This window comes from Scyliorhinus torazame, chromosome 16, assembly GCF_047496885.1.
Source record: "Scyliorhinus torazame isolate Kashiwa2021f chromosome 16, sScyTor2.1, whole genome shotgun sequence".
NCBI lineage: Eukaryota > Metazoa > Chordata > Chondrichthyes > Carcharhiniformes > Scyliorhinidae > Scyliorhinus > Scyliorhinus torazame.
In genome coordinates, this window is record NC_092722.1 from 85,305,528 (window position 1) to 85,333,241 (window position 27,714).

General features: G+C 62.0%; 1 protein-coding gene across 4 annotated transcripts in view; it reads left to right on the top strand.

Annotated features, from left to right (window-relative positions):
- LOC140392920 (atrophin-1-like) overlaps positions 1-27,714 on the top strand; it is a 238,203-nt gene that overhangs the window by 62,809 nt on the left and 147,680 nt on the right. For all 4 annotated transcript variants that reach the window (XM_072478699.1, XM_072478702.1, XM_072478700.1 and 1 more), the window contains exon 7: positions 5,962-6,105. In XM_072478699.1, coding sequence (XP_072334800.1) covers positions 5,962-6,105 — 144 coding nt within the window. The remainder of the gene's footprint in view (positions 1-5,961; positions 6,106-27,714) is intronic.

The window sequence follows — 27,714 nt, forward strand, 5'->3', positions numbered from 1 at the left end:
AGGGACTGAGAGATACCAGTCAATGTACAGATATCTCCCTGAGAGAGAGGGGGTACTGAGAGACACCAGTCAGTGTACAAATATCACCCTGAGAGAGGGGGGACTGAGAGACACAAGTTTGTTTACAGATATCTCCCTGAGAGAGAGGGACAGAGAGACACCAGTCAGTGTACAGATATCTCCCTGAGTGAGAGGGGACAGAGAGACACCAGTCACTACAGATATCACCCTTTGAGAGATGGGACTGAGAAACACCAGTTCGTTTACAGATATCTCCCCTGCAGGACGAAGCCAGGTTGGAAGTAGAGGAAACACGGATGAGGATCAGAATTCCAGTGAAGATTTGACCGCACGCTGAACTGGACTATGCTCCAGAGGGGCTTAATGGTCCCTCCCCCGGGTGGGGCGTGAGAGACAAGGGGAGACGGTGGGAGTGAGGTATACGAGGAGACGGTGGGAATGAGGTATACGAGGAGACGGTGGGAATGAGGTATACGAGGAGACGGTGGGAGTGAGGGACACGGGGAGACGGTGGGAGTGAGGGATACGGGGAGACGGTGGGAGTGAGGGATACGGGCAGGCAGTGAGGAGTGAAGGATACGGGGAGATGGTGAGAGTGAGGTATACGGTGGCGGTGGGATGAGGGAGACGGGAGTGAGGGATACGGGGAGACGGTGGGAGTGAGGGACTCGGGGAGACGGCGGGTGTGAGGGATGTGGGGAGACGGTGGGAGTGAGGGAGACGGTGAGAGGGATACGGAGAGACGGTGGGAGTGAGGGATACGGGGAGACGGTGGGAGTGGGGGAGACGGTGGGAGTGAGGGATACGGGGAGAAGGTGGGAGTGAGGGATACAGGGAGACGGTGGGAGTGAGGGATACGGGGAGACGGTGGGTGGTGATGGGATACGGGGAGACGGTGTGGTGTGAGGGATATGGGGAGACGGTGGGATGTGGGGAGATGGTGGGAGTGAGGGATATGGGGAGACAGTGGGAGTGAGGGAGATTGTGGAGAATACGGGGATATGGGGAGACGGTGGGAGGGAGGGATACGTGGAGATGGTGGGAGTGAGGGATACGGGGAGGCAGTCGGAGTGAGGGATACGGGGAGACGGTGGGAGTGAGGGATATGGGGAGACGGTGGGAGTGAGGGACTCGGGGAGATGCTGGGAGTGAGGGATATGGGGAGACGGTGGGAGTGAGGGACACGGGGATATGGTGGGAGAGAGATACGAGGAGGCGGTGGGAGTGAGGGATGTGGGGAGACGGGAGTGAGGGATACGGGGAGGCGGTGGGAGTGAGGGATACGGGGAGACGGTGGGAGTGAGGGATACGGGGAGACGGTGGGAGTGAGGGATGCAGGGAGACGGTGGGAGTGAGGGATACGGGGAGACAGTGGGAATGAGGGATACAGGGAGATGGTGAGAATGAGGGAGACGGTGGGAGGTGATGGGATATGGGGAGACGGTGGGGTGTGAGGGATATGGGGAGACGGTGGGAAGTGAGGGATGTGGGGAGATGGTGGGAGTGAGGGATATGGGGAGACGGTGGGAATGAGGGATATGGGGAGACGGTGGGAGTGAGGGAGATTGTGGAAAATACGGGGAGTGGGGGATTTGGGGAGACGGTGGGGGATTTGGGGAGACGGTGGGGGATTTGGGGTGACGGTGGGGGATTTGGGGTGACGGTGGGGGATTTGGGGAGACGGTGGGGGATTTGGGGAGACGGTGGGGGATATGGGGAGACGGGGGATATGGGGAGACGGTGGGAGTGAGGGATACGGGGAGACGGTGGGAGTGAGGGTTACGGGGAGGCGGTGGGAGTGAGGGATACGTGGAGACGGTGGGAATGAGGGATACGGGGAGATGGTGGGAGTGAGGGACTCGGGGAGATGCTGGGAGTGAGGGATATGGGGAGACGGTGGGAGTGAGGGACTTGGGGATATGGTGGGAGAGAGATACGGGGAGGCGGTGCGAATGAGGGATACGGGGATGCGGTGGGAGTGAGGGAGACGGTGGGAGTGAGGGAGACGGTGGGAGTGGGGGAGACGGTGGGAGTGGGGGAGACGGCGGGAGTGAGGGATACGGGGAGATGGCGGGAGTGAGGGATACGGGGAGACGGTGGGAGTGAGGGATACGGGCAGGCAGTGAGGAGTGAAGGATACGGGGAGATGGTGAGAGTGAGGTATACGGTGGCGGTGGGATGAGGGAGACGGGAGTGAGGGATACGGGGAGACGGTGGGAGTGAGGGATACAGGGAGGCAGTGGGAGTGAGGGATAAGGGCAGACTGGGAGTGAGGGATACGGAGAGACGGTGGGAGTGTGGGATACGGGGTGATGGCGAGAGTGAGGTATATAGGGAGGCGGCGGGATGAGGGATACGGGGAGACAGTGGGAGTGAGGGATACGGGGAGACGGTGGGAGTGAGGGATACAGGGAGACGGTGGGAGTGAGGGACTCGCGGAGACGGCGGGTGTGAGGGATGTGGGGAGACGGTGGGAGTGAGGGAGACGGTGAGAGGGATACGGAGAGACGGTGGGAGTGAGGGATACGGGGAGACGGTGGGAGTGAGGGATACGGGGAGAAGGTGGGAGTGAGGGATACGGGGAGAAGGTGGGAGTGAGGGATACAGGGAGACGGTGGGAGTGAGGGATACGGGGAGACAGTGGGAATGAGGGATACGGGGAGACGGTGGGTGGTGATGGGATACGGGGAGACGGTGTGGTGTGAGGGATATGGGGAGACGGTGGGATGTGGGGAGATGGTGGGAGTGAGGGATATGGGGAGACAGTGGGAGTGAGGGAGATTGTGGAGAATACGGGATTATGGGGAGACGGTGGGAGGAAGGGATACGTGGAGATGGTGGGAGTGAGGGATATGGGGAGGCAGTCGGAGTGAGGGATACGGGGAGACGGTGGGAGTGAGGGATATGGGGAGACGGTGGGAGTGAGGGACTCGGGGAGATGCTGGGAGTGAGGGATATGGGGAGACGGTGGGAGTGAGGGACACGGGGATATGGTGGGAGAGAGATACGAGGAGGCGGTGGGAATGAGGGATACGGGGAGGCGGTGGGAGTGAGGGATACGGGGAGATGGTGGGAGTGAGGGATACGGGGAGACGGTGGGAGTGAGGGATACGGGGAGACGGTGAGAGTGGGGGAGACGGCGGGAGTGAGAGATATGGGGAGACGGTGGGAGTGAGGGATATGGGGTGACGGTGGGAGTGAGGGATCCGCGGAGATGGTGGGGAGTGAGGGATATGGAGTGACGGAGGGGAGTGAGGGATATGGCGAGGCGGTGGGAGTGAGGGATATGGGAGGTGATGAGGAGTGGCGGATATGTGGAGACGGTGGGGAGAGACGGATATGCGGAGACGGGAGTGGGATACGGGGAGGCGGTGGGAGCAAGGGATACGGGGAGACAGTGGGAAGGAGAGTGATGGGGAGATGGTGGGAGTGAGGGATATGGGGAAACGGTGGGAGTGACGGAGATGGGGAGATGGTGGGAGTGACGGATATGCGGATACGGTGGGAGTGACGGGTAAGGGGAGACGGTGGGAGTGAGGGATACCGGATATGGGGAGACGGTGAGAGTGAGGTATATAGGGAGGCGGTGGGAGTGAGGGAGACGGTGGGAGTGAGGGATACGGGGAGACGGGAGTGAGGGATACAGGGAGACGGTGGGAGTGAGGGACTTGGGGAGACGGTGGGTGTGAGGGATGTGGGGAGACGGTGAGAGTGAGGGATACGGAAAGACGGTGGGAGTTAGGGATACAGGGAGACGGTGGGAGTGAGGGATAGGGTGAGACGGTGGGAGTGAGGGATACGGGGAGACGGTGGGAGTGAGGGATGCAGGGAGACGGTGGGAGTGAGGGATACGGGGAGACAGTGGGAATGAGGGATACAGGGAGATGGTGGGAATGAGGGAGACGGTGGGAGGTGATGGGATATGGGGAGACGGTGGGGTGTGAGGGATATGGGGAGACGGTGGGAAGTGAGGGATGTGGGCAGATGGTGGGAGTGAGGGATATGGGGAGACGGTGGGAATGAGGGATATGGGGAGACGGTGGGAGTGAGGGAGATTGTGGAAAATACGGGGAGACGGTGGGGGATTTGGGGAGACGGTGGGGGATTTGGGGAGACGGTGGGGGATATGGGGAGAAGGGGATATGGGGAGACGGTGGGAGTGAGGGATACGGGGAGACGGTGGGAGTGAGGGATACGGGGAGGCGGTGGGAGTGAGGGATACGTGGAGACGGTGGGAATGAGGGATACGGGGAGATGGTGGGAGTGAGGGACTCGGGGAGATGCTGGGAGTGAGGGATATGGGGAGACGGTGGGAGTGAGGGACTCGGGGATATGGTGGGAGAGAGATACGGGGAGGCGGTGCGAATGAGGGATACGGGGAGGCGGTGGGAGTGAGGGAGACGGTGGGAGTGGGGGAGACGGCGGGAGTGAAGGATACGGGGAGATGGCGGGAGTGAGGGACTCGGGGAGACGGTGGGAGTGAGGGACTCGGGGAGACGGTGGGAGTGAGGGATGCGGGGAGACAGTGGGAGTGAGGGATATAGGGAGACGGTTGGAGTGAGGGAGTCGGTGAGAGTGAGGGATACGGGGAGACGGTGGGGAGTGAGAGATATGGGGAGACGGTGGGGAGTGAGGGATATGGGGTGACGGGAGTGAGTAAGATGGTAGAGAGATATGGGGAGACGGTGGGAGTGAGGGATATGGGGAGACGGTGCGAGTGAGGGATATGGGCTGACGGTGGGAGTGAGGGATATGGGGAGACGTTGGGGACTGAGGGATACGGGGAGATGGTATGGAGTGAGGGATATGGGGAGGCGGTGGGAGTGAGGGAGGCGGTGGGAGCGAGGGATACGGGGAGACAGTGGGGAGTGAGGGATATGGGGAGATGGTGGGAGTGAGGGATATGGGGAGACGAAGTGACGGACAAGGGGAGACGGTCGTGAGTGAGGGAGACGTGAGTGAGGGAATCGGGGAGACAGTGGGGAGTGAGGGATATGGGGAGACTGTAGGGAGTGAGGGAAATGGCGAGACGGTGGGAATGAGGGATACGGGGAGACGCTGGGAGTGAGGGATACGGGGAGGCGGTGGGAATGAGGGATATGGGGAGACGGTGGGGAGTGAGCGGTATTGGGAGTGAGGGATATGGGGAGACGGTGGGGAGTGGGATATGGGGAGATGGTGGGGAGTGAGGGATATGGGGAGAAGGTGGGAGTGAGGGATATGGGGAGCCGGTGGGAGTGAGGGAGATGGAGAATACGGGGAGTTTGGGATATGGGGAGATGGTAGGGAGTGAGTGATAGGGGAGACGGTGGAGAATACGGGGAGTGGGGGATATGGGGAGACGGTGGGGAGTGAGGGATATGGGGAGACGGTGGGGAGTGAGGGATATGGGGAGACGGTGGGGAGTGAGGGATATGGGGAGATGGTGGGTAGTGAGGGCTATGGGGAGACGGTGGGCAGTGAGGTATATTGGGAGATGGTGGAGAGTGAGGGATATAGGGAGATGATGTGGGGTGAGGGAGATAGACGGAGGGGTGTGACGGATAAGGGGAGGTGGTGGGGAGTGAGGGATGCAGGGAGATGGTGGGGAGGGAGCACTAATGGGGAGATGGTTGGAGTGAGCGATAAGGGAACAGTGGGGAGTGAGGGAGATGGCTCGATGGTGGGGAGTGAGGGATGCGGGGAGATGTTGGGATATGATGGGAATGAGGGATACGGGGAGATGGTGGGTGTGAGGGATACAAGGGGACGGTGGATGTAAGGGTGCCATGGAGACGGGGGAGTGAGGGATGTGGGAAGATGGGGGGAGTGAGGGATATGCAGTGGGGGAAAGATTGAGTAAAAACGATGCTGACCGCCAATGAGCAGATTTGACCTGGTCTGAACCATCCAATGAGTCCACCCGCGCGGGCAAGAATTGACGTCTCTTTTCTCTTTCAGCTGCCCAAGGGGTCCACCCACTCCTCGACCCATTGACTGGCAGCGGGCAGCTGACCCGCATCGCTTACCCGTCAGGTACCCTCCCCAACCACCTCCTGGGGCAGCCAGTCTCCGAACACGACATCCTCCGGCACCAGATCTTTGGTAAGAGGGTGTGGTCCCCATCTTGGGGTCACCAGGGGGTCATTGGGAGACCATCGGGTCATGACGGGTCTTTGGAAAGCATCCAGGCAACCAGCACCGGAAGGTTATTCAGCAATATCTTCGTAAAATGTTCCTTTGTCCGTATACCTCATTCCCACCATCTACCCGTATCCCTCACTCCTCACCATCTGACCATATCTCTCACTCCCCACCGACTCCCTGGATCCCTCACGCTCCACATTCTCCCTGTCTCTTTCACTCCCCAACACCTTCCCATATCCTTCACTCACCACCAACTCCCCATATCCCTCATTCCCCACTGTCTCCCCAGATCCTTCACTCTCTACCATCTCGCCATAACCCTCAATCCCCACCGTCTCCTTCACTGCCATTGTCTCCCATATCCCTCACTCCCAATGACTCCCCGTGACCCTCACTCATGTCATCTCCCTGTTCTCTCACTCCCACCATCTCCCTGTTTCGTCACTACCACCGTCTCCCCGTATCATTCACTCCCACCAACTCCCCATACCCCTCAGACCCAGCGTCTCACCGTATTGCTCACTTCCACCGCCTCCCTTATTCCCACCATCTCCCTGTATTCCACATTCCCGCTATCTTCCCGGCTCCCTCACTCCCACCGTCTCCCCGTACCCCTCACTCCCACCGTCTCCCCGTACCCCTCACTCCAACCGTTTCCCCGTACCCCTCACTCCCACCGTCTCCCTGTATCGCTCCCTCCCACCGTCTCCCCGTGTCCCTCACTCCCCACCTTCTCCCTGTATCCCTCACACCCACCATCTCCCCGTATCCCACACTACCACTGTCTCCCCGTGTCCCTCACTCCCCACCTTCTCCCTGTATCCCTCACTCCCACCATCTCCCCGTATCCCTCACTCCCCACCATCGCCCTTTATCCCTCACTCCCCACCTTCTCCCTGTATCCCTCACTCCCACCGTCTCCCTGTATACCTCACTCCCCACCATCGCCCTGTATCCCTCACTCCCACCATCTCCCCGTATCCCTCATTCCCACCGTCTCCCCATATCCCTCACTCTCACCGTCTCCCCGTACCCCTCACTCCCACCGTCTCCCTGTATCTCTCACTCTCAACATCCCCCCTGTATCCCTCACTCCCGTCTCCCCGTGTCCGTCACTACCCACCGTCTCCCCGTATCCCTCACTCCCACCGTCTCCCTGTATCCCTCACTCCCACCGTCTCCCTGTATCCCTCACTCTCACCGTTTCCCCGCACCATCTCACTGTGTCCCTCACTCCCCACCTGTATACGTCACTCCCCACCATCGCCCTGTATCACTCACTACCACTGTCTCCCCGTGTCCCACACTCCCCACCGCCTCCCCTTAGCCCTCACTCCCACCATCTCCCTGTATCCCTCATTCCCACCGTCTCCCCATATCCCTCACTCTCACCGTCTCCCCGTACCCCTCACTCCCACCGTCTCCCTGTATCTCTCACTCTCAACATCCCCCCTGTATCCCTCACTCCCGTCTCCCCGTGTCCGTCACTACCCACCGTCTCCCCGTATCCCTCACTCCCACCGTCTCCCTGTATCCCTCACTCCCACCGTCTCCCTGTATCCCTCACTCTCACCGTTTCCCCGCACCATCTCACTGTGTCCCTCACTCCCCACCTGTATACGTCACTCCCCACCATCGCCCTGTATCACTCACTACCACTGTCTCCCCGTGTCCCACACTCCCCACCGCCTCCCCTTAGCCCTCACTCCCACCATCTCCCTGTATCCCTCACTCCGCACCATCTCAGCAATATCTTCGTAAAATGTTCCTTTGTCCGTATACTTCATTCCCACCATTTACCCGTATCCCTCACTCCTTACCATCAGACCATATCCCTCACTCCCCACCGACTCTCCGGATCCTTCACTCCCCACATTCTCCCTGTCTCTTTCACTCCCCAACATCTTCCCATATCCTTCACTCACCACGAACTCCCCATATCCCTCATTCCCCACTATCTCCCCAGATCCTTCACTCTCTGCCACCTCCCCATAACCCTCAATCCCCACCGTCTCCTTCACTGCCATTGTCTCCCATATCCTTCACTCACCACGAACTCCCCATATCCCTCATTCCCCACTATCTCCCCAGATCCTTCACTCTCTGCCACCTCCCCATAACCCTCAATCCCCACCGTCTCCTTCACTGCCATTGTCTCCCATATCCCTCACGCCCAATGTCTCCCCGTGACCTTCACTCATGTCATCTCCCTGTTCTCTCACTCCCACCATCTCCCTGTTTCCTCACTACCACTGTCTCCCCGTATCATTCACTACCACCAACTCCCCATACCCCTCAGTCCCAGCATCTCACCGTATTGCTCACTTCCACCGCCTCGTTTATTCCCACCATCTCCCTGTATTCCACATTCCCACCATCTCCCCGGCTCCCTCACTTCCATCATCTCCCCCTATCCCTCACTCCCACCGTCTCCCCGTACACCTCACTCCCACCGTCTCCCCGTACACCTCACTCCCACCGTCTCTCCGTATCCCTCACTCTCACCGTCTCCCCGTACCCCTCACTCCCACCGTCTCCCTGTATCTCTCACTCTCAACATCCCCCCTGTATCCCTCACTCCCGTCTCCCCGTGTCCGTCACTACCCACCGTCTCCCCGTATCCCTCACTCCCACCGTCTCCCTGTATCCCTCACTCCCACCGTCTCCCTGTATCCCTCACTCTCACCGTTTCCCCGCACCATCTCACTGTGTCCCTCACTCCCCACCTGTATACGTCACTCCCCACCATCGCCCTGTATCACTCACTACCACTGTCTCCCCGTGTCCCACACTCCCCACCGCCTCCCCTTAGCCCTCACTCCCACCGTCTCCCTGTATCCCTCACTCCGCACCATCTCAGCAATATCTTCGTAAAATGTTCCTTTGTCCGTATACTTCATTCCCACCATTTACCCGTATCCCTCACTCCTTACCATCAGACCATATCCCTCACTCCCCACCGACTCTCCGGATCCTTCACTCCCCACATTCTCCCTGTCTCTTTCACTCCCCAACATCTTCCCATATCCTTCACTCACCACGAACTCCCCATATCCCTCATTCCCCACTATCTCCCCAGATCCTTCACTCTCTGCCACCTCCCCATAACCCTCAATCCCCACCGTCTCCTTCACTGCCATTGTCTCCCATATCCCTCACGCCCAATGTCTCCCCGTGACCTTCACTCATGTCATCTCCCTGTTCTCTCACTCCCACCATCTCCCTGTTTCCTCACTACCACTGTCTCCCCGTATCATTCACTACCACCAACTCCCCATACCCCTCAGTCCCAGCATCTCACCGTATTGCTCACTTCCACCGCCTCGTTTATTCCCACCATCTCCCTGTATTCCACATTCCCACCATCTCCCCGGCTCCCTCACTTCCATCATCTCCCCCTATCCCTCACTCCCACCGTCTCCCCGTACACCTCACTCCCACCGTCTCCCCGTACCCCTCACTCCCACCGTCTCCCCGTATCCCTCACTCCCACCGTCTCCCCGTATCCCTCCCTCCCACCTTCTCCCCGTACCCCTCACTCCCACCGTCTCCCCGTACCCCTCACTCCCACAGTCTCCCTGTATCCCTCACTCCCAACATCGCCCCGTATTCCTCACTCCCGTCTCCCCGTGTCCCTCACTACCCACCGTCTCCCCGTATCCCTCACTTCCACCGTCTCCCCGCATCCCTCACTCCCACCGTCTCCCTGTATCCCTCACTCCCACCGTCTCCCTGTATCGCTCACTCCCACCGTCTCCCCGTATCCCTCACTCCCACCGTCTCACCCTATCCCTCACTCCCACCGTCTCACCGTGTCCCTCACTCCCACCTTCTCCCCGTATCCCTGCCTCCGTGTTCCCATATACCTCACTCCCACCATCTCACTCTATCCATCAGCCCAACCTTCTTCCCATATCCCTCACTCCCACCGTTTCCCCGTATCCCTCACTCCCACCGTCCCCCCGTATCCCTCATGCCTACCGTCTCCCCGTACCCCTCACTCCCACCGTCTCCCCGTATCCCTCACTCCCACCGTCTCCCCGTATCCCTCACTCCCACCGTCTCCCCGTATCCCTCACTCCCACCGTCTCCCCGTATCCCTCACTCCCACCGTCTCCCCGTATTCCTCACTCCCACCGTCTCCCCGTATCCCTCACTCCCACCGTCTCCCCGTATCCCTCACTCCCACCCTCTCCCCGTAACACTCACTCCCACCGTCTCCTCGTATCCCTCACTCCCACCGTCCCACCGTATCCCTCACTCCCACCGTCCCACTGTATCCCTCACTCTCACCGTCCCCCCGTATCCCTCACTACCACCGTCTCCCCGTATCCCTCACTCCCACCATCTCACTCTATCCATCAGTCCAACCTTCTTCCCATATCCCTCACTTCCACCAGCTTCCCATTGCACACACTACCACCGTTTCCCCGTACCCTTCACTCCCACTGTTTCCCTGTATCCCTCACTCCCACCGTCTCCCCGTATCGCTCACTCCCACCATCTCCCCTTATCCCTCACTACCACTGTCTCCCCGTATCCCTCACTACCACCGTCTCCCCATATCCCTCACTCCCACCGTTTCCCCGTATCCCTCACTCCCACCGTCTCCCCGTATCCCTCACTCCCACCGTCCCTCCGTATCCCTCACTCCCACCGTCTCTCCGTATCCCTCACTCCCACCGTCTCCCCGTATCCCTCACTCCCACCGTCTCCCCGTATCCCTCACTCCCACCGTCTCCCCGTATCCCTCACTCCCACCGTCTCCCCGTATCCCTCACTCCCACCGTCTCCCCGTATCCCTCACTCCCACCGTCTCCCCGTGTCCCTCACTTCCCACCTTCTCCCTGTATACCTCACTCCCCACCATCGCCCTGTATCCATCACTCCCACCATCTCCCCGTATCCCTCACTACCACTGTCTCCCCGTGTCCCCCACTCCCCACCGCCTCCCCGTATCCCTCACTCCCACCGCCTCCCCGTATCCCTCATTCCCACCGTCTCCCCGTAACCCTCCCACCGTCTCCCCGTACCCCTCACTCCCACCGTCTCCCCGTACCCCTCACTCCCACCGCCTCCCCGTATCCCTCACTCCCACCGTCTCCCCGTATCCCTCACTCCCACCGTCTCCCCGTATCCGTCACCTCCACCGTCTCCCCGTATCCCTCATTCCCACCGTCTCCCCGTATCCCTCCCACCGTCTCCCCGTATCCCTTACTCCCACTGTCTCCCCGTACCCCTCACTGCCACCGTCTCCCCGTACCCATCACTGCCACCGTCTCCCCGTATCCCTCACTCCCACCGTCTCCCCGTATCCCTCACTCCCACCGTCTCCCCGTATCCCTCACTCCCACCTTCTCCCCGTACCCCTCATTCCCACCGTCTCCCCGTACCCCTCACTCCCACCGTCTACCTGAATCCCTCACTCCCACCGTCTCCCTGTATCCCTCACTCCCACCTTATCCCCGTACCCCTCACTCCCACCGTCTCCCCGTATCCCTCACTCCCACCGTCTCCCCGTATCCCTCACTCCCACCGTCTCCCTGTATCGCTCACTCCCACCGTCTCCCCGTATCCCTCACTCCCACCGTCTCACCCTATCCCTCACTCCCACCGTCTCACCGTGTCCCTCACTCCCACCTTATCCCCGTATCCCTGCCTCCGTGTTCCCATATACCTCACTCCCACCATCTCACTCTATCCATCAGCCCAACCTTCTTCCCATATCCCTCACTTCCACCGTTTCCCCGTATCCCTCAATCCCACCGTCCCCCCGTATCCCTCCATCCCACCGTCTCCCCGTGTCCCTCACTCCCACCGTCTGCCCATATCCCTCACTCCCACCGTCTCCCCTTATCCCTCACTCCCACCGTCTCCCCGTATCCCTCACTCCCACCGTCCCCCCCGTATCCCCCACTCCCCACCGCCTCCCCGTATCCCTCACTCCCACCGCCTCCCCGTATCCCTCACTCCCACCGTCTCCCCGTATCCCTCTCTCCCACCGTCCCCCCCGTATCCCCCACTCCCCACCGCCTCCCCGGCTCCCTCACTTCCACCATCTCCCCGTATCCCTCTCTCCCACCGTCTCCCCGTACCCCTCTCTCCCACCGTCTCCCCGTATCCCTCACTCCCAGCGTCTCCCCGTGCACCTCACTCCCACCGTCTCCCCGTATCCCTCATTCCCACCGTCTCCCCGTATCCCTCACTCCCACCGTCTCCCCGTATCCCTCACTCCCACCGTCTCCCCGTATCCCTCATTCCCACCGTCTACCCGTATCCCTCCCACCGTCTCCCCGTATCCCACACTCCCACCGTCTCCCCGTACCCCTCACTCCCACCGTCTCCCCGTATCCCTCACTCCCACCGTCTCCCCGTATCCCTACCTCCCACCTTCTCCCCGTACCCCTCACTCCCACCATCTCCCCGTATCCCTCACTACCACTCTCTCCCCGTCTCCCCCACTCCCCACCGCCTCCCCGTATCCCTCACTCCCACCGCCTCCCCGCATCCCACACTCCCACCGTCTCCCCGTATCCCTCATTCCCACCGTCTCCCCGTATCCCTCCCACCGTCTCCCCGTATCCCTCACTCCCACCGCCTCCCCGTATCCCTCACTCCCACCGCCTCCCCGTATCCCTCACTCCCACCGTCTCCCCGTATCCCTCACTCCCACCGTCACCTCCACCGTCTCCCCGTATCCGTCACCTCCACCGTCTCCCCGTATCCGTCACCTCCACCGTCTCCCCGTATCCCTCAAACCCACCGTCTCCCCGTATCCCTCCCACCGTCTCCCCGTATCCCTCACTCCCACCATCTCACTCTATCCATCAGTCCAACCTTCTTCCCATATCCCTCACTTCCACCAGCTTCCCATTGCACACACTACCACCGTTTCCCCGTACCCTTCACTCCCACTGTTTCCCTGTATCCCTCACTCCCACCGTCTCCCCGTATCGCTCACTCCCACCATCTCCCCTTATCCCTCACTACCACTGCCTCCCCGTATCCCTCACTACCACCGTGTCCCCATATCCCTCACTCCCACCGTTTCCCCGTATCCCTCACTCCCACCGTCTCCCCGTATCCCTCACTCCCACCGTCCCTCCGTATCCCTCACTCCCACCGTCTCTCCGTATCCCTCACTCCCACCGTCTCCCCGTATCCCTCACTCCCACCGTCTCCCCGTATCCCTCACTCCCACCGTCTCCCCGTATCCCTCACTCCCACCGTCTCCCCGTATCCCTCACTCCCACCGTCTCCCCGTATCCCTCACTCCCACCGTCTCCCCGTGTCCCTCACTTCCCACCTTCTCCCTGTATACCTCACTCCCCACCATCGCCCTGTATCCCTCACTCCCACCATCTCCCCGTATCCCTCACTACCACTGTCTCCCCGTGTCCCCCACTCCCCACCGCCTCCCTGTATCCCTCACTCCCACCGCCTCCCCGTATCCCTCATTCCCACCGTCTCCCCGTAACCCTCCCACCGTCTCCCCGTACCCCTCACTCCCACCGTCTCCCCGTACCCCTCACTCCCACCGCCTCCCCGTATCCCTCACTCCCACCGTCTCCCCGTATCCCTCACTCCCACCGTCTCCCCGTATCCGTCACCTCCACCGTCTCCCCGTATCCCTCATTCCCACCGTCTCCCCGTATCTCTCCCACCGTCTCCCCGTATCCCTCACTCCCACTGTCTCCCCGTACCCCTCACTCCCACCGTCTCCCCGTACCCCTCACTCCCACCGTCTCCCCGTATCCCTCACTCCCACCGTCTCCCCGTATCCCTCACTCCCACCGTCTCCCCGTATCCCTCACTCCCACCGTCTCCCCGTATCCCTCACTCCCACCTTCTCCCCGTACCCCTCATTCCCACCGTCTCCCCGTACCCCTCACTCCCACCGTCTACCTGAATCCCTCACTTCCACCGTCTCCCTGTATCCCTCACTCCCACCTTATCCCCGTACCCCTCACTCCCACCGTCTCCCCGTATCCCTCACTCCCACCGTCTCCCCGTATCCCTCACTCCCACCGTGTCCCTGTATTGCTCACTCCCACCGTCTCCCCGTATCCCTCACTCCCACCGTCTCACCCTATCCCTCACTCCCACCGTCTCACCGTGTCCCTCACTCCCACCTTATCCCCGTATCCCTGCCTCCGTGTTCCCATATACCTCACTCTATCCATCAGCCCAACCTTCTTCCCATATCCCTCACTCCCACCGTTTCCCCGTATCCCTCAATCCCACCGTCCCCCCGTATCCCTCCATCCCACCGTCTCCCCATGTCCCTCACTCCCACCGTCTCCCCATATCCCTCACTCCCACCGTCTCCCCATATCCCTCACTCCCACCGTCTCCCCTTATCCCTCACTCCCACCGCCTCCCCGTATCCCTCACTCCCACCGTCACCTCCACCGTCTCCCCGTATCCGTCACCTCCACCGTCTCCCCGTATCCGTCACCTCCACCGTCTCCCCGTATCCCTCAAACCCACCGTCTCCCCGTATCCCTCCCACCGTCTCCCCGTATCCCTCACTCCCACTGTCTCCCCGTACCCCTCACTCCCACCGTCTCCCCGTACCCCTCATTCCCACCGTCTCCCCGTACCCCTCACTCCCACCTTATCCCCGTACACCTCACTACCACCGTCTCCCCGTACCCCTCACTCCCACCGTCTCCCCGTATCCCTCACTCCAACCGTCTCCCTGTATCCCTCACTCCCACTGTCTCCCCGTACCCCTCACTCCCACCGTCTCCCCGTACCCCTCATTCCCATCGTCTCCCCGTACCCCTCATTCCCACCGTCTACCTGAATCCCTCACTCCCACCGTCTCCCTGTATCCCTCACTCCCACCCTATCCCCGTACACCTCACTACCACCGTCTCCCCGTATCCCTCACTCCCACCTTCTCCCCGTATCCCTCACTCCCACCGTCTCCCTGTATCGCTCACTCCCATCGTCTCCCCGTATCCCTCACTCCCACCGTCTCACCCTATCCCTCACTCCCACCGTCTCACCGTGTCCCTCACTCCCACCTTCTCCCCGTATCCCTGCCTCCGTGTTCCCATATACCTCACTCCCACCATCTCACTCTATCCATGAGCCCAACCTTCTTCCCATATCCCTAACTCCCACCGTTTCCCCGTATCCCTCACTGCCACCGTCCCCCCGTATCCCTCCATCCCACCGTCTCCCCGTACCCCTCACTCCCACCGTCTCCCCGTACCCCTCACTCCCACCGTCTCCCCGTATCCCTCACTCCCACCGTCTCCCCGTATCCCTCACTCCCACCGTCTCCCCGTATCCCTCACTCCCACTGTCTCCCCGTATCCCTCACTCCCACCGTCCCCCCGTATCCCCCACTCCCCACCGCCTCCCCGTATCCCTCACTCCCACCGCCTCCCCGTATCCCTCACTCCCACCGTCTCCCCGTATCCCTCACTCCCACCGTCCCCCCGTATCCCTCACTTCCACCGTCTCTCCGTATCCCTCACTCCCACCGTCTCCCCGTTTCCCTCACTCCCACCGTCTCCCCATATCCCTCAGTCCCACCATCTCCCCGGCTCCCTCACTTCCACCATCTCCCCGTATCCCTCACTCCCACCGTCTCCCCGTACCCCTCACTCCCACCGTCTCCCCGTGCACCTCACTCCCACCTTCTCCCCGTACATCTCACTCCCACCGTCTCCCCGTATCCCTCACTCCCACTGTCTCCCCGTATCCCTCACTCCCACCGTCTCCCCGTATCCCTCATTCCCACCGTCTACCCGTATCCCTCCCACCGTCTCCCCGTATCCCTCACTCCCACCGTCTCCCCGTACCCCTCACTCCCACCGTCTCCCCGTATCCCTCACTCCCACGGTCTCCCCGTATCCCTCCCTCCCACCTTCTCCCCGTACCCCTCATTCCCACCGTCTCCCCGTACCCCTCACTCCCACCGTCTACCCGAATCCCTCACTCCCACCGTCTACCTGAATCCCTCACTCCCACCGTCTCCCTGTATCCCTCACTCCCACCTTATTCCCGTACACCTCACTCCCACCGTCTCCCCGTATCCCTCACTCCCACCGTCTCCCCGTATCCCTCACTCCCACCGTCTCCCCGTATCCCTCACTCCAACCGTCTCCCTGTATCCCTCACTCCCACCGTCTTCCCGTATCCCTCACTCCCACCGTCTCACCCTATCCCTCACTCCCACCGTCTCACCGTGTCCCTCACTCCCACCTTCTCCCCGTATCCCTGCCTCCGCGTTCCCATATACCTCACTCCCACCATCTCACTCTATCCATCAGCCCAACCTTCTTCCCATATCCCTAACTCCCACCGTTTCCCCGTATCCCTCACTCCCACCGTCCCCCCGTATCCCTCCATCCCACCGTCTCCCCGTACCCCTCACTCCCACCGTCTCCCCGTACCCCTCACTCCCACCGTCTCCCCGTTTCCCTCACTCCCACCGTCTCCCCATACACCTCACTCCCACCGTCTCCCCGTATCCCTCACTCCCACCGTCTCCCCATATCCCTCACTCCCACCGTCTCCCCGTATCCCTCACTACCACTCTCTCCCCGTCTCCCCCACTCCCCACCGTCTCCCCGTATCCCTCACTCCCACCGCCTCCCCGTATCCCTCACTCCCACCGTCTCCCCGTATCCCTCATTCCCACCGTCTCCCCGTATCCCTCCCACCGTCTCCCCGTATCCCTCACTCCGACCGCCTCCCCGTATCCCTCACTCCCACCGCCTCCCCGTATGCCTAACTCCCACCGTCTCCCCGTATCCCTCACTCCCACCGTCACCTCCACCGTCTCCCCGTATCCGTCACCTCCACCGTCTCCCCGTATCCGTCACCTCCACCGTCTCCCCGTATCCCTCAAACCCACCGTCTCCCCGTATCCCTCCCACCGTCTCCCCGTATCCCTCACTCCCACCGTCTCCCCGTACCCCTCACTCCCACCGTCTCCCCGTATCCCTCACTCCCACCGTCTCCCCGTATCCCTCCCTCCCACCTTCTCCCCGTACCCCTCATTCCCACCGTCTCCCCGTACCCCTCACTCCCACCGTCTACCTGAATCCCTCACTCCCACCGTCTCCCTGTATCCCTCACTCCCACCTTATCCCCGTACACCTCACTCCCACCGTCTCCCCGTATCCCTCACTCCCACCGTCTCCCCATATCCCTCACTCCAACCGTCTCCCTGTATCCCTCACTCCCATCGTCTCCCCGTATCCCTCACTCCCACCGTCTCACCCTATTCCTCACTCCCACCTTCTACCCGTATCCCTGCCTCCGCGTTCCCATATACCTCACTCCCACCATCTCACTCTATCCATCAGCCCAACCTTCTTCCCATATCCCTAACTCCCACCGTTTCCCCGTATCCCTCACTCCCACCGTCCCCCCGTATCCCTCCATCCCACCGTCTCCCCGTACCCCTCACTCCCACCGTCTCCCCGTACCCCTCACTCCCACCGTCTCCCCGTTTCCCTCACTCCCACCGTCTCCCCATACACCTCACTCCCACCGTCTCCCCGTATCCCTCACTCCCACCGTCTCCCCATATCCCTCACTCCCACCGTCTCCCCGTATCCCTCACTACCACTCTCTCCCCGTCTCCCCCACTCCCCACCGCCTCCCCGTATCCCTCACTCCCACCGCCTCCCCGTATCCCTCACTCCCACCGTCTCCCCGTATCCCTCATTCCCACCGTCTCCCCGTATCCCTCCCACCGTCTCCCCGTATCCCTCACTCCCACCACCTCCCCGTATCCCTCACTCCCACCGCCTCCCCGTATCCCTCACTCCCACCGTCTCCCCGTATCCCTCACTCCCACCGTCACCTCCACCGTCTCCCCGTATCCCCGTATCCGTCACCTCCACCGTCTCCCCGTATCCCTCAAACCCACCGTCTCCCCGTATCCCTCCCACCGTCTCCCCGTATCCCTCACTCCCACCGTCTCCCCGTACCCCTCACTCCCACCGTCTCCCCGTACCCCTCACTCCCACCGTCTCCCCGTATCCCTCACTCCCACCGTCTCCCCGTATCCCTCCCTCCCACCTTCTCCCCGTACCCCTCATTCCCACCGTCTCCCCGTACCCCTCACTCCCACCGTCTACCTGAATCCCTCACTCCCACCGTCTCCCTGTATCCCTCACTCCCACCTTATCCCCGTACACCTCACTCCCACCGTCTCCCCGTATCCCTGACTCCCACCATCTCACCCTATCCCCCACTCCCACCGTCTCACCGTGTCCCTCACTCCCACCTTCTCCCCGTATCCCTGCCTCCGTGTTCCCATATACCTCACTCCCACCATCTCACTCTATCCATCAGCCCAACCTTCTTCCCATATCCCTAACTCCCACCGTTTCCCCGTATCCCTCACTGCCACCGTCCCCCCGTATCCCTCCATCCCACCGTCTCCCCGTACCCCTCACTCCCACCGTCTCCCCGTATCCCTCACTCCTACCGTCTCCCCATATCCCTCACTCCCACCGTCTCCCCGTATCCCTCACTCCCACCGTCTCCCCGTATCCCTCACTCCCACCGTCCCCCCGTATCCCCCACTCCCCACTGCATCCCCGTATCCCTCACTCCCACCGCCTCCCCGTATCCCTCACTCCCACCGTCTCCCCGTATCCCTCACTCCCACCGTCTCCCCGTATCCCTCACTCCCACCGTCCCCCCGTATCCCTCACTCCCACCGTCTCTCCGTATCCCTCACTCCCACCGTCTCCCCGTTTCCCTCACTCCCACCGTCTCCCCATATCCCTCAGTCCCACCATCTCCCCGGCTCCCTCACTTCCACCATCTCCCCGTATCCCTCACTCCCATCGTCTCCCCGTACCCCTCACTCCCACCGTCTCCCCGTGCACCTCACTCCCACCTTCTCCCCGTACATCTCACTCCCACCGTCTCCCCGTATCCCTCACTCCCACTGTCTCCCCGTATCCCTCACTCCCACCGTCTCCCCGTATCCCTCATTCCCACCGTCTACCCGTATCCCTCCCACCGTCTCCCCGTATCCCTCACTCCCACCGTCTCCCCGTACCCCTCACTCCCACCGTCTCCCCGTATCCCTCACTCCCACCGTCTCCCCGTATCCCTCCCTCCCACCTTCTCCCCGTACCCCTCATTCCCACCGTCTCCCCGTACCCCTCACTCCCACCGTCTACCCGAATCCCTCACTCCCACCGTCTACCTGAATCCCTCACTCCCACCGTCTCCCTGTATCCCTCACTCCCACCTTATCCCCGTACACCTCACTCCCACCGTCTCCCCGTATCCCTCACTCCCACCGTCTCCCCGTATCCCTCACTCCAACCGTCTCCCCGTATCCCTCACTCCCACCGTCTCCCCGTATCCCTCACTCCCACCGTCTCCCCGTACCCCTCACTCCCACCGTCTCCCCGTAAACCTCACTCCCACCTTCTCCCCGTACATCTCACTCCCACCGTCTCCCCGTATCCCTCACTCCCACTGTCTCCCCGTATCCCTCACTCCCACCGTCTCCCCGTATCCCTCATTCCCACCGTCTACCCGTATCCCTCCCACCGTCTCCCCGTATCCCTCACTCCCACCGTCTCCCCGTACCCCTCAATCCCACCGTCTCCCCGTATCCCTCACTTCCACCGTCTCCCCGTATCCCTCCCTCCCACCTTCTCCCCGTAACCCTGATTCCCACCGTCTCCCCGTACCCCTCACTCCCACCGCCTACCCGAATCCCTCACTCCCACCGTCTCCCTGTATCCCTCACTCCCACCTTATCCCCGTACCCCTCATTCCCACCGTCTCCCCGTATCCCTCACTCCCACCGTCTCCCCGTATCCCTCACTCCCACCGTCTCCCTGTATCCCTCACTACCACCGTCTCCCTGTATTGCTCACTCCCACCGTCTCCCCGTATCCCTCACTCCCACCGTCTCACCCTATCCCTCACTCCCACCGTCTCACCGTGTCCCTCACTCCCACCTTCTCCCCGTATCCCTGCTTCCGTGTTCCCATATACCTCACTCCCACCATCTCACTTTATCCATCAGCCCAACCTTCTTCCCATATCCCTCACTCCCACCGTTTCCCCGTATCCCTCACACCCACCGTCCCCCCGTATCCCTCATGCCTACCGTCTCCCCGTATCCCTCACTCCCACCGTCTCCCCGTATCCCTCACTCCCACCGTCTCACCCTATCCCTCACTCCCACCGTCTCCCCGTGTCCCTCACTCCCACCTTCTCCCCGTATCCCTGCCTCCGTGTTCCCGTATACCTCACTCCCACCATCTCACTCTATCCATCAGTCCAACCTTCTTCCCATATCCCTCACTCCCACCTTCTCCCCGTACATCTCACTCCCACCGTCTCCCCGTATCCCTCACTCCCACTGTCTCCCCGTATCCCTCACTCCCACCGTCTCCCCGTATCCCTCATTCCCACCGTCTACCCGTATCCCTCCCACCGTCTCCCCGTATCCCTCACTCCCACCGTCTCCCCGTACCCCTCACTCCCACCGTCTCCCCGTATCCCTCACTCCCACCGTCTCCCCGTATCCCTCCCTCCCACCTTCTCCCCGTACCCCTCATTCCCACCGTCTCCCCGTACCCCTCACTCCCACCGTCTACCCGAATCCCTCACTCCCACCGTCTACCTGAATCCCTCACTCCCACCGTCTCCCTGTATCCCTCACTCCCACCTTATCCCCGTACACCTCACTCCCACCGTCTCCCCGTATCCCTCACTCCCACCGTCTCCCCGTATCCCTCACTCCAACCGTCTCCCCGTATCCCTCACTCCCACCGTCTCCCCGTATCCCTCACTCCCACCGTCTCCCCGTACCCCTCACTCCCACCGTCTCCCCGTAAACCTCACTCCCACCTTCTCCCCGTACATCTCACTCCCACCGTCTCCCCGTATCCCTCCCTCCCACCTTCTCCCCGTAACCCTGATTCCCACCGTCTCCCCGTACCCCTCACTCCCACCGCCTACCCGAATCCCTCACTCCCACCGTCTCCCTGTATCCCTCACTCCCACCTTATCCCCGTACCCCTCATTCCCACCGTCTCCCCGTATCCCTCACTCCCACCGTCTCCCCGTATCCCTCACTCCCACCGTCTCCCTGTATCCCTCACTACCACCGTCTCCCTGTATTGCTCACTCCCACCGTCTCCCCGTATCCCTCACTCCCACCGTCTCACCCTATCCCTCACTCCCACCGTCTCACCGTGTCCCTCACTCCCACCTTCTCCCCGTATCCCTGCTTCCGTGTTCCCATATACCTCACTCCCACCATCTCACTTTATCCATCAGCCCAACCTTCTTCCCATATCCCTCACTCCCACCGTTTCCCCGTATCCCTCACACCCACCGTCCCCCCGTATCCCTCATGCCTACCGTCTCCCCGTATCCCTCACTCCCACCGTCTCCCCGTATCCCTCACTCCCACCGTCTCACCCTATCCCTCACTCCCACCGTCTCACCGTGTCCCTCACTCCCACCTTCTCCCCGTATCCCTGCCTCCGTGTTCCCGTATACCTCACTCCCACCATCTCACTCTATCCATCAGTCCAACCTTCTTCCCATATCCCTCACTCCCACCGTTTCCCCGTATCCCACACTCCCACCATCCCCCCGTATCCCTCACTCCTACCGTCCCCCCGTATCCCTCACTCCCACCTTCTCTCCTTATCCCTCACTCCCACCGTCTCTCCGTATCCCTCACTCCCACCGTCTCCCCGTATCCTTCACTCCCACTGTCTCTCCGTATTCCTCACTCCCACCATCTCCCCTTATTCCTCACTCCCACCGTCTCCCCGTATCCATCACTCCCACCGTCTCCCCGTATCCCTCACTCCCACCGTCTCCCCGTATCCCTCACTCCCACCCTCTCCCCGTAACACTCACTCCCACCGTCTCCTCGTATCCCTCACTCCCACCGTCCCACCGTATCCCTCACTCCCACCGTCCCACTGTATCCCTCACTCTCACCGTCCCCCCGTATCCCTCACTACCACCGTCTCCCCGTATCCCTCACTCTCACCATCTCACTCTATCCATCAGTCCAACCTTCTTCCCATATCCCTCACTTCCAACAGCTTCCCATTGCACACACTACCACCGTTTCCCCGTACCCTTCACTCCCACCGTTTCCCTGTATCCCTCACTCCCACCGTCTCCCCGTATCGCTCACTCACACCATCTCCCCTTATCCCTCACTACCACTGTCTCCCCGTATCCCTCACTCCCACCGTCTCCCCATATCCCTCACTCCCACCGTTTCCCCATATCCCTCACTCCCACCGTTTCCCCGTATCCCTCACTCCCACCGTCTCCCCGTATCCCTCACTCCCACCGTCCCTCCGTATCCCTCACTCCCACCGTCCCTCCGTATCCCTCACTCCCACCGTCTCTCCGTATCCCTCACTCCCACCGTCTCCCCGTATCCCTCACTCCCACCGTCTCCCCGTATCCCTCACTCCCACCGTCTCCCCGTATCCCTCACTCCCACCGTCTCCCCGTATCCCTCACTCCCACCGTCTCCCCGTATCCCTCACTCCCACCGTCTCCCCGTATCCCTCACTCCCACCGTCTCCCCGTGTCCCTCACTCCCCACCTTCTCCCTGTATACCTCACTCCCCACCATCGCCCTGTATCCCTCACTCCCACCATCTCCCCGTATCCCTCACTACCATTTCTCCCCGTGTCCCCCACTCCCCACCGGCTCCCCGTATCCCTCACTCCCACCGCCTCCCGGTATCCCTCACTCCCACCGTCTCCCCGTATCCCTCATTCCCACCGTCTCCCCGTAACCCTCCAGCCGTCTCCCCGTACCCCTCACTCCCACCGTCTCCCCGTACCCCTCACTCCCACCGCCTCCCCGTATCCCTCACTCCCACCGTCTCCCCGTATCCGTCACCTCCACCGTCTCCCCGTATCCCTCATTCCCACCGTCTCCCCTTAACCCTCACTCTCACCGTCTCCCCGTACCCCTCACTCCCACCGTCTCCCCGTACCCCTCACTCCCACCGTCTCCCCGTATCCCTCACTCCCACCGTCTCCCCGTATCCCTCCCTCCCACCTTCTCCCCGTACCCCTCACTCCCACCGTCTCCCCGTACCCCTCACTCCCACCGTCTACCTGAATCCTCACTCCCACCGTCTCCCTGTATCCCTCACTCCCACCTTATCCCCGTACCCCTCACTCCCACCGTCTCCCCGTATCCCTCACTCCCACCGTCTCCCCGTATCCCTCACTCCCACCGTCTCACCCTATCCCTCACTCCCACCGTCTCACCGTGCCCCTCACTCCCACCTTCTCCCCGTATCCCTGCCTCCGTGTTCCCATATACCTCACTCCCACCATCTCACTCTATCCATCAGCCCAACATTCTTCCCATATCCCTCACTCCCACCGTTTCCCCGTATCTCTCACTCCCACCGTCCCCCCGTATCCCTCACTCCCACCGTCTCCCCGTACCCCTCACTCCCACCGTTTCCCTGTATCCCTCACTCCCACCGTCTCCCCGTACCCCTCACTCCCACCGTCTCCCCGTACCCCTCACTCCCACCGTCTCCCCGTATCCCTCCCTCCCACCTTCTCCCCGTACCCCTCACTCCCACCATCTCCCCGTATCCCTCACTACCACTCTCTCCCCGTCTCCCCCACTCCCCACCGCCTCCCCGTATCCCTCACTCCCACCGCCTCCCCGTATCCCTCACTCCCACCGTCTCCCCGTATCCCTCATTCCCACCGTCTCCCCGTATCCCTCCCACCGTCTCCCCGTATCCCTCACTCCCACCGCCTCCCCGTATCCCTCACTCCCACCGCCTCCCCGTATCCCTCACTCCCACCGTCTCCCCGTATCCCTCACTCCCACCGTCTCCCCGTATCCGTCACCTCCACCGTCTCCCGGTATCCCTCACCTCCACCGTCTCCCCGTATCCCTCAAACCCACCGTCTCCCCGTATCCCTCCCACCGTCTCCCCGTATCCCTCCCACCGTCTCCCCGTATCCCTCCCACCGTCTCCCCGTATCCCTCACTCCCACTGTCACCCCGTACCCCTCACTCCCACCGTCTCCCCGTATCCCTCACTCCCACCGTCTCCCCGTATCCCTCCCTCCCACCTTCTCCCCGTACCCCTCATTCCCACCATCTCCCCGTACCCCTCACTCCCACCGTCTACCTGAATCCCTCACTCCCACCGTCTCCCCGTATGCCTCACTCCCACCGTCCCCCCGTATCCCCCACTCCCCACCGCCTCCCCGTATCCCTCACTCCCACCGCCTCCCCGTATCCCTCACTCCCACCGTCTCCCCGTATCCCTCACTCCCACCGTCTCCCCGTTTCCCTCACTCCCACCGTCTCCCCATATCCCTCAGTCCCACCATCTCCCCGGCTCCCTCACTTCCACCATCTCCCCGTATCCCTCACTCCCACCGTCTCCCCGTACCCCTCACTCCCACCGTCTCCCCGTGCACCTCACTCCCACCTTCTCCCCGTACATCTCACTCCCACCGTCTCCCCGTATCCCTCACTCCCACCGTCTCCCCATATCCCTCAGTCCCACCATCTCCCCGGCTCCCTCACTTCCACCATCTCCCCGTATCCCTCACTCCCACCGTCTCCCCGTACCCCTCACTCCCACCGTCTCCCCGTGCACCTCACTCCCACCTTCTCCCCGTACACCTCACTCCCACCGTCTCCCCGTATCCCTCACTCCCACTGTCTCCCCGTATCCCTCACTCCCACCGTCTCCCCGTATCCCTCATTCCCACCGTCTACCCGTATCCCTCCCACCGTCTCCCCGTATCCCTCACTCCCACCGTCTCCCCGTACCCCTCACTCCCACCGTCTCCCCGTATCCCTCACTCCCACCGTCTCCCCGTATCCCTCCCTCCCACCTTCTCCCCGTACCCCTCATTCCCACCGTCTCCCCGTACCCCTCACTCCCACCGTCTACCCGAATCCCTCACTCCCACCGTCTACCTGAATCCCTCACTCCCACCGTCTCCCTGTATCCCTCACTCCCACCTTATCCCCGTACACCTCACTCCCACCGTCTCCCCGTATCCCTCACTCCCACCGTCTCCCCGTATCCCTCACTCCAACCGTCTCCCCGTATCCCTCACTCCCACCGTCTCCCCGTATCCCTCACTCCCACCGTCTCCCCGTACCCCTCACTCCCACCGTCTCCCCGTACACCTCACTCCCACCTTCTCCCCGTACATCTCACTCCCACCGTCTCCCCGTATCCCTCACTCCCACTGTCTCCCCGTATCCCTCACTCCCACCGTCTCCCCGTATCCCTCATTCCCACCGTCTACCCGTATCCCTCCCACCGTCTCCCCGTATCCCTCACTCCCACCGTCTCCCCGTACCCCTCAATCCCACCGTCTCCCCGTACCCCTCAATCCCACCGTCTCCCCGTATCCCTCACTTCCACCGTCTCCCCGTATCCCTCACTTCCACCGTCTCCCCGTATCCCTCCCTCCCACCTTCTCCCCGTAACCCTGATTCCCACCGTCTCCCCGTACCCCTCACTCCCACCGCCTACCCGAATCCCTCACTCCCACCGTCTCCCTGTATCCCTCACTCCCACCTTATCCCCGTACCCCTCATTCCCACCGTCTCCCCGTATCCCTCACTCCCACCGTCTCCCCGTATCCCTCACTCCCACCGTCTCCCCGTATCCCTCACTCCCACCGTCTCCCTGTATCCCTCACTACCACCGTCTCCCTGTATTGCTCACTCCCACCGTCTCCCCGTATCCCTCACTCCCACCGTCTCACCCTATCCCTCACTCCCACCGTCTCACCGTGTCCCTCACTCCCACCGTCTCCCCGTATCCCTCACTCCCACCGTCTCCCTGTATCCCTCACTACCACCGTCTCCCTGTATTGCTCACTCCCACCGTCTCCCCGTATCCCTCACTCCCACCGTCTCCCCGTATCCGTCACTCCCACCGTCTCACCCTATCCCTCACTCCCACCGTCTCACCGTGTCCCTCACTCCCACCTTCTCCCCGTATCCCTGCCTCCGTGTTCCCGTATACCTCACTCCCACCATCTCACTCTATCCATCAGTCCAACCTTCTTCCCATATCCCTCACTCCCACCGTTTCCCCGTATCCCACACTCCCACCGTCCCCCCGTGTCCCTCACTCCTACCATCCCCCCGTATCCCTCACTCCTACCGTCCCCCCGTATCCCTCACTCCCACCGTCTCTCCGTATCCCTCACTCCCACCGTCTCTCCGTATCCCTCACTCCCACCGTCTCCCCGTATCCTTCACTCCCACTGTCTCTCCGTATTCCTCACTCCCACCATCTCCCCTTATTCCTCACTCCCACCGTCTCCCCGTATCCATCACTCCCACCGTCTCCCCGTATCCCTCACTCCCACCGTCTCCCCGTATCCCTCACTCCCACCCTCTCCCCGTAACACTCACTCCCACCGTCTCCTCGTATCCCTCACTCCCACCGTCCCACCGTATCCCTCACTCCCACCGTCCCACTGTATCCCTCACTCTCACCGTCCCCCCGTATCCCTCACTACCACCGTCTCCCCGTATCCCTCACTCTCACCATCTCACTCTATCCATCAGTCCAACCTTCTTCCCATATCCCTCACTTCCAACAGCTTCCCATTGCACACACTACCACCGTTTCCCCGTACCCTTCACTCCCACCGTTTCCCTGTATCCCTCACTCCCACCGTCGCCCCGTATCGCTCACTCACACCATCTCCCCTTATCCCTCACTACCACTGTCTCCTCGTATCCCTCACTCCCACCGTCTCCCCATATCACTCACTCCCACCGTTTCCCCATATCCCTCACTCCCACCGTTTCCCCGTATCCCTCACTCCCACCGTCTCCCCGTATCCCTCACTCCCACCGTCCCTCCGTATCCCTCACTCCCACCGTCCCTCCGTATCCCTCACCTCCACCGTCTCCCCGTATCCGTCACCTCCACCGTCTCCCGGTATCCCTCACCTCCACCGTCTCCCCGTATCCCTCAAACCCACCGTCTCCCCGTATCCCTCCCACCGTCTCCCCGTATCCCTCCCACCGTCTCCCCGTATCCCTCCCACCGTCTCCCCGTATCCCTCACTCCCACTGTCACCCCGTACCCCTCACTCCCACCGTCTCCCCGTATCCCTCACTCCCACCGTCTCCCCGTATCCCTCCCTCCCACCTTCTCCCCGTACCCCTCATTCCCACCATCTCCCCGTACCCCTCACTCCCACCGTCTACCTGAATCCCTCACTCCCACCGTCTCCCCGTATGCCTCACTCCCACCGTCCCCCCGTATCCCCCACTCCCCACCGCCTCCCCGTATCCCTCACTCCCACCGCCTCCCCGTATCCCTCACTCCCACCGTCTCCCCGTATCCCTCACTCCCACCGTCTCCCCGTTTCCCTCACTCCCACCGTCTCCCCATATCCCTCAGTCCCACCATCTCCCCGGCTCCCTCACTTCCACCATCTCCCCGTATCCCTCACTCCCACCGTCTCCCCGTACCCCTCACTCCCACCGTCTCCCCGTGCACCTCACTCCCACCTTCTCCCCGTACATCTCACTCC